We start from the raw sequence: 10,194 nt of genomic DNA, 5'->3' as shown, positions 1-10,194 counted from the left end.
ATAAAAATTATATTTGTGTTATATATATAGCTGTTATTTTATATTTATTTTATTTTATTTTAGCTTAGTTTAGTTTAGTTTAGTTTAATTCTAACCTACATTTTTCTGATATGCCTACGCGTCATCAAAGTGAAATATCATTGGTCCGCCGCTCTTCTCCCCGGGCCTCTCAGCCAATCAGCGGCCGCCGTTTAACAACGTAGCTGCCATTTGTCACAGGCTGTTGTGAATCGGAGGCCAGCGGCCCCACAATGCCAGGCGGGGGAGCCCCTCTCTCAGCTACACACCACAGCATCACCGCCTCGCCTCACTGAAAAGGACAGAGAGAGGAGAGAAATGCAAAGGGATGTAAGATGGCAGAGCTACAAATGCTGTTAGAGGAGGAAATCCCTGCCGGTAAAAGAGCTCTCGTGGAAAGCTACCAGAACCTGTCCCGGGTCGCGGAGTACTGTGAAAACAATTATGTCCAGGTAAGAGACGGCTAACGGCCGTTAAATTGTGAATTTATCGTCTCTCTCCGTCGTGTCTGCGGTGCTGGAGTAGAAGTGAGTGAAACCACAGGGACAGGAAATGCTGGTCGTAACGAAAGGGATCCTCAAACCGCTAGCTGCACGTAGTGGCCTTTTTACCCGGTGTTAAGATTTCAGCGGCGGCTCTGTGGGTGTATTTCGTTGTTTTCTCGGTTTGGCTAGCCGGCCCCGGTTCGCCGGAGCCGTGTTCACGTTTAAAAGGCGGTGTGTTGAGAGCTGCTGGTGGCTTACAGAGGGTGTGTCGTTGTTGTGACCAAGTGGTTTTGTCACTGACTGCATTCAGCGATAGGTACCGGTGACAGAGTATAATCACGGCTCCCATTTTTTATTATTCATTTACCATTAGCATTACTAATGATTTCTGAACAGGCGTTACACCAGGGTTCCCATGGATCCCTACAAATCCTTAAAGAGGTACTGAATTGATTAACCCTTTGAAACCTAAGCACATTGGCATAATTTCGCGTCGAGCAATTTAAGAAATGACCCCAAATTAGTAAGGAATTAGTAAAAAGTTAGAAGAAGAATACTTAAAAATATGAAAAAATTAAGAAATTAAATGACCTCAAACTAGTGTTAAAAATGTATATATATATATATATATATATATATATATATATATATATATATATATATATATATATATATTATTATTATTATTATTTTTCTGTAACATAATTTTAAAATATGTCCAAAAATTAGTAAGAAATTAGTAAAAAGTTATAAGAAGAATATTTAAAAATATGAAAAAATTAAGAAATTAAATGACCTCAAGCTAGTGTTAAAAATGTATATATATATATATATATATATATTTTATTTTTTTCTGTAACATAATTTTAAAAATGACCCCAAATTAGTAAGGAATTAGTAAAAGTTAGAAGAAGAATACTTAAAAATATGAAAAATTAAGAAATTAAATGACCTCAAGCAAGTGTTAAAATGTAAATATATATATATATATATATATATTTTTTTTTTTTTTTTTTTTTTTCTGTAACATAATTTTAAAAAATTACTCCAAATTAGTAAGGAATTAGTAAAAAGTTAGAAGAAGAATACTTAAAAATATGAAAAAATTAAGAAATTAAATGACCTCAAGCAAGTGTTAAAAATGTAAATATATATATATATATTTTTCTGTAACATAATTTTAAAAAATGACCCCAAATTAGTAAGGAATTAGTAAAAAGTTAGAAGAAAAATACTTAAAAATAAGAAAAATATAAATTAACAGACTTCAAGCAAGTGTTAAAAATATTAATATTTTCTTCTTTTTTTTCTGTAACATAATTGAAAAAAAATAATTAAGAAAAATATATTATCATTTTCAGGACCTTTTTTCTCCCCCCCTTGTTTTTGATAATATCTAATAATCTTTCTCACCCAATATTCAGATCATCTTCTTTTCACCTTTTATTTATTTTACTTTATTTTTTGCAGTCTGCAGGATTTTTATTTTTTTTTGCCAAGTTGCTCATGGTGTTTTTGTTTTTTCTAATGTGTTTTTGAAAGAAATTAAAACAAGTTAAAGAAGTTTACATGCTAGAAAGAGCATCTGAATGCAGCACAAGAAAACTGATGCCGATCTAGGTGTTTAAGGGTTAATCTAAAAATAAGGCCTTAATTGGTATTAAAATGTCTTGAATCAATCTTTCAAAAGTCTTAAATCTCTTTTTCAAACGTGCCTTTTCTGACATTGCATGGTAAAATCTTAAAATAATCAGAAACTTGTTTTCAATTAAATAAATAAATGAAAATCATCCTCCTCTTAAACTCTTTACGATGAACAGTGGATTAATCTCAGAGTGAGACACACAAAATCAATGATAGAAGTCACCAATACATGCTAGGTTTTTCACAAATCTAACCATATCAAATTTTTTCAGTGAACTTAAAATGTGATGTTTTATGTAACAATAAACATTTGGACAAGAAAGGTAAAGAAAGAAAGAAAGGTTGGTTCATGGGTCATTTTTTTTCAGTTTTGGTTATTGTAAAATTGGTCTTAAATTTCATTCTGAGGGGCATTACAAAAGTCTTAAAAATTATTAAATTTAATTTGCCTTGAGCTGTAGGAACCCTGTATAAACAGCAACCATGTTAAAACACACCTAAGTTCACATCAATAAAAAATAAAATGAAATAGTAAAATTGATCGAACCAGACTAATATAAAGTTATATTGATGAAATATCACTATTTTAAGCTCAGATGTGGTTATAAAAGCCTTTGACTCACATGATGTTTCAGGGCTCATTGGAAATGTGAAAATCCAATGATATTTTCTCTTTTTAAAGTTGCTAGCTATGATAAATTGTGTAATTTTTGTGATTGCTTTTTTTTAAAGATGATTTTGACATACCTTCCCCTTAATTGCTTAATTGCTTAAACATTTATTTGCCATGCCTCCCTCTTTTAGCAGCCCACCTTTCCCATGAGCAACTAATGTAGACTCCAACTGTTTGGTTGCTTATTAGTGGATATCACTATATAGGTCAAGTCCTTAAAGACTTTTAGAGGGAAAACACAAAACATTGCAGACTCGAGATGTGTAGTACTCTCGATGCAGATATCATGTGTCTGCTTTCTACAGTGCTGAAAACAGGGCACCAGAGCATGTGCATGGATCATTTGCTTGTAATCAAATGCGTGGTGCAAGCTGCCTTTTGCATACTCAGACTGAATGTTAAATCAGTGTCAGGCAAAGTATGAGTCAGAAGCAGTGGCTCCCAAACTGGGGTTAACACAAAGGAAAGGAAAATTCAAAATAAGAACTCTTCTTTGTTCGGCCTTTGTCTCCTAGACACAACTGAGCTCATCAATGTGAGCACTGTAACATCAATGTGAGATTTTGACAATTATTTTCATAAAATCAGCTCCCGAGAAATATCCTTCCAATTCAATCCCAATTTAAGATCTTAAAACGTCTCCTTTTCTCTCTTACAGTGTTGATCTTTATTTGTCTGAAATAATCAGCTCTTGACATAACAGTAGGTGGGTTTCCATTAACCCTCAAATTGCACAAATTGAAATTGCAAATATAAAATGTCAGTTTTTCAAAAAAAAACTCCCATTTATGGCAGAAAAGTTTTTGCACTTGCATAAGGTGGTAATTTCAGTGAAAAAGCCATATTTTGCAAACTGCAACAGAGACACCTTTTCAGCTTTTCTAGGTCACATGATGCTATGGCTATTTGCTTGTCAGTAGGAACTGGCTCCCTCATGATGCAGCAGGCGCTACAAGAGCTGTTATTGCATCACGTAACTGTTCAAAAGTCGAGGGGACCATCTGGAAGTTTTGAATCGACAGTGCCTCTGTGAAATCGTGGACTATCACCCCCCAGAAATCCCTCATAAGTGGTCGCTCCCACGTATAAGGGTCTTGCCTTTCTGTTATCGCTCGCAGAACAAGCCTACGTCGCCTTTGATTTGAAATAATGACGGCTAGTGCGGTGGCTTCAATAGAAATAAACCTGCTAATGTTTTGAACGTCCATCACCATGGTAACTGGAATGTTATTGTCAGAGAAGTCGCAAAACATCACTCTGTGGAAAAGCAGTCATCTCGCAATTGTGTTTTATCAGCATTTAAAAAATATCACTTAAATTCTGTGCCTGCCTAGTAAAATACAAAAGAAAACTTGATGTGGTTAAAAATGAACGTGTAAAGTGTCATCAGAATTTTGTCTCAGTGATCAAATACAAGTCTCAGCTATATTGCAAGCAGCAGATTCTCTCGTTAATTTATTCAATTGATTGGAAGTAACTGTTTTGAAGCTGGTCATTATTACTACAGTGTTATCTCGTAAAAATACTGTAACATTTGCATTCAGTGCATGCACAACAGCAAAGTTTCCTCAGGTTTGTGGTCTCCCTCAGACAAAATCCCAATGATCCATGGCCCAACGTGCATAAAATATTAAATCATTTTGGGGGATTTCTAGCCTGAAGAGTTACTCACAATAAATCTCTTTGCCACGGTGAGAATGTGTTCAGTTAATGTGGGCGAGAGCGTGAGCTCAGACCATCACCAGGTTGAATGGTCCGGTGTGAAAAGCAACGTCTGTTGCCAGAGCAGCACACACACCAGAAACCCCACTGTGCTCCAGCTTGGTAATTTTTTGACTGTGGTCCTGAGAAAGCCCACAGTTTGGTGTGATAACACATCAGATCGCTTCTCCCTGCTTGTTGTCAAAAATGCAATGTAGGTTAACACTGCTTGAATGATTGCGTAGACATAGGCAGGCGTTGTCGTCTCTGTTGGAGTTTGCTCGTCCCAATATCATTATGCAGAAAGCTGGCTGAGAATTTTAATATTAAGCTCAAAGGTTGTGATATTGTCACATATTGTTTATGCTCTCAAAGGTACGCCCCCCTTTGTACACTGTTCAGTTGAGTTAGAGGAAATGTATGCATGCCTCTGTTGGTGAACATACCTATTAATAGAAGCTATGGGTTAGAGGTGGCTGATACATAAATTAATATGTGTTTACTTGGTTATTTTTTTTTACATTGAAATAATCTGGATTATAAAATGACCATTTTGGCTGACTACATCTTGTAAGGAACAAAAAGTTGACAGCTAGACCCTTCTGTGTCATCACTTGGCCAAAATGTATTCATCCCCATTAGCCAGTACCAGGGTCACAACAGCTCTTCATCATGATGTAAACATTACATCATAAAATATAACATATAGTTTAAAATCCAAGGCAAAAAAGAATGAAAAACAAGAAAACAGGAAATCTACAAAAAAATAAAAGAATAAATTAATAACATACAAAATAATGATGGCAGTATTTACAATATTGACAGGTATCCTTACTATATCTAAACCTTTGATACAGCTCAAAAATAATAGCCGTACTAACTTAAAACTGCATATGCAGTGACTAAGAAAAAAAAAGATTCGGTGTCTTTCATAAAATTGTGAATACATAAAAATAGCTAGCAATAATAGGAACCAAGCTTTCTGCACCTCAGCTCCAAATTATTTAAATATTCTTGCTGATTGATGATGCGCACAAATCATTAGTTTGTAATTTGCTTTCAACTCTGATGCATTGAAATTCATACACTGAGTCACGGCTAAAGGAAATGGAAGACTGCACATGATGTGAGGTGTTGCAGCAACAGAATTGCTCAAGTCTGATTTTGATGTGTGATTGGTATCACATATATCGTGTTCAAATCAAGAGAAAAATCACTGACATGTTGTGAAAATTTTATACCACACTGCATGAAGCAAGGGTGGAGGTGAGGCTGATAAAACAAGTGTGTATTTGTTGTGGACATCAAGAAAATGCTGCATGGCTTTATCATAGATTCTTAAAGCGATGTCCATTCACATCAAATCACATAACCTCTGTGTAAAAGGGACGGTCCTATCATCAATTTACTAGTCTAAATCTAATCTAGTAAATCTAGTCTAATCTTTAAAGGTAAACATTGTCTGAAAAATAGAGCTGTTTTTAGCAAAAATAGCGTTGTTAATCACATTTCAACAACCAAATCACATTGAAGTACTGATGAAATGTTTACACAACAATTCACAAACAGAAGTTAACAAAAAAATTTTTATTGTAAACCGGATTCTTCAGGAACATCAATCTTCAGTTTTTTCTAATCATTAAAACAGCATTAACACTGGGTGAATGCAATTGCATTAAATAATAATTTTAATAAGTTTGATTGACAAGTATTTCTGGTGCTGATTAAGGGTGAAAACGTTTAATGGATGATTCTACGAACCCCACACATCTCTAATTTTAAAATCAGTAATTATATCATGCCTTACTAATGCCCAGCATATCCAGGTTTTAGAGAGAGCTGGCATCATAAGAAATAAGACTTATTACCCTCATTGTTGCTGCTTTTATGTGTAGCTAAATGAGACAAACACAATGACAAATAGTTTCATGTATAGCTGCAACGTTTGATGGATAAATTGACTGAAAGAAAATGAATCCCCAGCTGTTCTGATAACTGAATAATCTTTTCAGTCATGTTTCAAGCAAAAATGTGAAATGTTGCAGGTTTCAGCTTCGTAAATGTGAGGATTTACTGATTCTTGTTGTCATTTTTGACAGTAAATGAAGAGACTTTTGGTTTGGGGCTGTGGCCTGGACAATAGAAGCAAATCGAAGATGCCACTTTGGGTTCTGGAAAATTGTGATGAGCTTCTTTCACATTTTTTGACATTTAATAGACTAAAGGATTAGCCCATTCATAGTGAAAATATTAGCCGATAATGTAAATAATCATCCGTTGCAGTTCTGCTTTCATGCATGGACTAAGGTATTTTTTTTTTTACCATTTAGGTCATCGATTTATTAATCTATTACTTTATTATTTTGAGAAAATTAGGACATTCAATTGACAGCATCCTATATTATGTATAAGTTCTTACAAAAAGTGGATGCACAATGCTTTTAATCCTCTTCTCTGCTAGTTTGCAGAGGCCTATAGTGTCACTTTCTGCAGCAATATCTAAAAATATTGCCTGGAATATGAAGATGCATGTATGTGCTTTCTCCTGAATATTGATTTCTTCAGGGACATTAAAAACATTAGCTTGCATGCTTGTGAATACACTCAACAAACACAACAGGGAGTTAAGAGTAAGGAGGCCATTAGAGCTTATGCTGAGATTGTGAGCAGTGATTTTGGACGTGAAGTATGTTTCTGTGTCTGAATACAATCCTAAATTTAGCTCCCAGTGGCTAACCATTGCTTTTAAATCTCTTTAGTCACACACCGTAAAATGATACCTGGCTGTCTAGATGTGACACAGATTTGCATAATTTTGTGGGGATAACACTTTTATAAATGCAGTTTATGTATTCACACCATCAACCAGAGTAGCTGAATTTCTCAATACACCACACTGGCTTTGCATGCCCTGATATGTAAATCCACTCTGTGATGCTGGAGAAAAATATTCAGTTTTATTCTTAGATGAAATATTTGAAATGAGCCATTTCAAAAACTGTCACCTACAAAATGATTGGTGTCATGAAAGCAGCACTCAGCTTTGTAAGTGCCTGTCTTAAGGCCTTTGTGTACTAAAATAGCAACTCCCTGTTGTAACATTGAACAGGGCTGTTTTTGGATGGGCCTTTGCTGTTTATTTGTGTGTAAATGGGTTTAGGTTTAAAAAAAAAGCTACATCTTAAAATGAACACTGCTGTCTTCGTTTTGTTTGAAAACATGGTTTGCATATCGCAACCACACAGTTTTAATCAATATGTTTGAGTGGTGCTTTATTGAATGGACTAATCAATTCCAGTTTTTGTTTCCAAGTTAAAAGGTGACTTGAATTTTTTTGACCTATTCTCCATGTTTTTGTGTCTACGTGACAATTTTTGAAATTGTTTCAGTACTGAGAGAGAGGGCTGCAGATGTCAGCGGCAGAGCAGGCTTCAGTGCAGCATTGATGGGGAATTATGGAACTGTGTATCAATTTATTTTTCATTTTTTATCTTATTTATGTCATTGAAAGTGCTTACTTTTGCAACTGACAGGCTCAGATTGTTATTTTAAGTGTTTGACAAAATTATTGAAAGGATCCTTACAATGATAGACCTTTTTGTTAAAGAATCAGAGCCCCCATATAGCTCTCGACAAACCCACCAAAAAACAGCAATTTTGTCATTCACAAAAAAACAAAAACAAACGAAAAAACCCACTTCATTCAAAGCTGACAGTAGGGTTAGTCAATATGTCAATACTACATTGATATCGAAATATGAGGGTAGATATGTCTTAGGTTTTGGACATCACAATATCGTAAATGTTGTCTTTTCCTAGTTTCAAATGCTGCATTACAGTGAACTAATGTAATTCAAAACTAATTTAAATCACCAATATTTACCCCTACAGTATTGCCATCTCAATGTCGATAGTGAGGTATTTGGTCAAAAATATTGGAATAATTGATGTACTCCATCTCGGTCAGTCTTTCCATTGTTCCAACACTGAACAACATTGGTTTGGTTGAAATACACCCTTAATTCACTCAGTTAGATGTGAAAATATGCTGGCTCTGTAGACGCAAAAATAATGTTTCTTTAACTGTGGGTTTGGCTGTGGGGATTTTTGAGCTGTTTCTGGTTAAACAAAAAGGATCTTACTCCTTATAACAAAAAAGTCTATCCTTATAGGGATCCTTAACATCATGCTGCCAAACCAATAACAATCTGAGCCTGTCAGTGGCAAAAACAACAGCTTAAAGTGTAAATGAGGGTGCAAATATGCCTCGAGTGGTTACATTACAGCCCATTTTGCTACTGCCAGCTACAGTCTTGTGGCTCAATTTCAGAAAAAGTTGTTTTAATTTGTCACTTAGATACAAAACATGGAAAAATATGGTTCAGTTTGAAAAATAAGTAGAGAAATAGCTTTTCCTCTTTGCAAGGAGGTGCTCAGAAAGGGGTGTTAGATGGAAACCCACGAATCTACTTGATATTTCCCTGATGTTGACTGCACAAAAAATCCCCCCTGTCAGTTCACACCATACCCCTCTGACTCATAGCTGTTTCATTCATGACTCACGATGTTCACGATATTCCACTATCAGACAAAGCTTGGAAATTGCTTTGTTTTAATAGTATGTTAAGGTTGAGTCTGCTGCTCAACAAACAAAGAAATACCAAGTGGAGCCTGTACAAAAAGCTTTTTGTAAGCTTATCATGAAACATAATATCCCGAGCAGCAGAAAGTGAGTGAGTGAGAGAGAGGGAAAGATCCATAATGAATAATGTGTATTAGGGAGATGTAGGCTATAATTATCACGTGTTTTCTGTGCAGAATATTTTCAGGCTTTTTTAATTAGTTTGATTCCATGGAAAGTTTTAACTTCTTTTTAAATCCCAGTTTGTGCATTTTCTTTTTCCATTTCCCTCTCATATGTGCATTGCACTTTGTTAATGATAGCATTGTGTATCTACGTCTAATGTTATTGATTATGGACATTTTTGTAGTGATGGGGTTCCCACAGTCATGGAAAACCTGGAAAAGTCATGGAATTTCACAGTCACATTTTCCAGACCTGGAAAGGTGATGAAACTAGTGAAAGTCATCAAAAGTTACATTAATGTAACGTAACTGAATTTATTTTCTGTAGCTGACAGTGTAATGCAGCTCTAATATGTTAAATTTTTGTTTATTTGTTCATCAAGAAAGATTTTAAATTTTCCCTGATGATTTTTAATTTTTAATTTTTTTTCTTTTTTTGCGATATTCATAGAAAACTTGTTTGGAAAGCATGTGTTCTTTTAAAAGTTTTAGTTTTTTTTTCTTTAGATTTTTGGCACCCCAAAAATTTGGGGAAAACTTAAAAATTTGGGTGATTTTGTTTCTTAAGTTTTTGAAAGGCATGTTTTTTTTTTTAATTATCAAAATGACACCATTTATCATAGCCAAAAACTGTAAAAACAGAAAATATTATTGGATTTTCAAATATCTGAAGGTTTTTGAACACATTATGTGGGATGCTGAAATTGTGTTTGAATAGAATTTGAATCTTATATGTTTGGAAAAGACGCCGGGCAGTGGAGCAAGACCAAAAAAAATTGGGGATCTTGAAAAGTCATGGAAAAGTTTTGAAGTTTTGTCCATGACCATGTGTGGGAAACCCTTTAGTATTTGTGCATGTAGCTTATG

General features: G+C 34.7%; 1 protein-coding gene across 3 annotated transcripts in view; it reads left to right on the top strand.

The window, feature by feature from the left end:
* The first annotated feature begins 171 nt into the window (after positions 1 to 171).
* LOC121951188 (abl interactor 1-like) overlaps positions 172 to 10,194 on the top strand; it is a 42,797-nt gene continuing 32,774 nt past the window's right edge. For 2 of the 3 annotated variants that reach the window (XM_088085855.1, XM_088085853.1), the window contains exon 1: positions 172 to 470. In XM_088085855.1, the coding sequence (XP_087941981.1) occupies positions 354 to 470 (117 nt within the window). In that variant the 5' untranslated portion in view covers positions 172 to 353. The remainder of the gene's footprint in view (positions 471 to 10,194) is intronic. The other variant, XM_088085854.1, reaches the window with a different exon arrangement.

The sequence above is a fragment of the Plectropomus leopardus genome, chromosome 12, assembly GCF_026936395.1.
Source record: "Plectropomus leopardus strain MGB_pleo_1.0 chromosome 12, ASM2693639v1, whole genome shotgun sequence".
Classification (NCBI taxonomy): Eukaryota; Metazoa; Chordata; class Actinopteri; order Perciformes; family Serranidae; genus Plectropomus; species Plectropomus leopardus.
The sequence above is the reverse complement of the archived record's forward strand: the minus strand, read 5'-3'. Positions and strand labels throughout refer to the sequence as shown.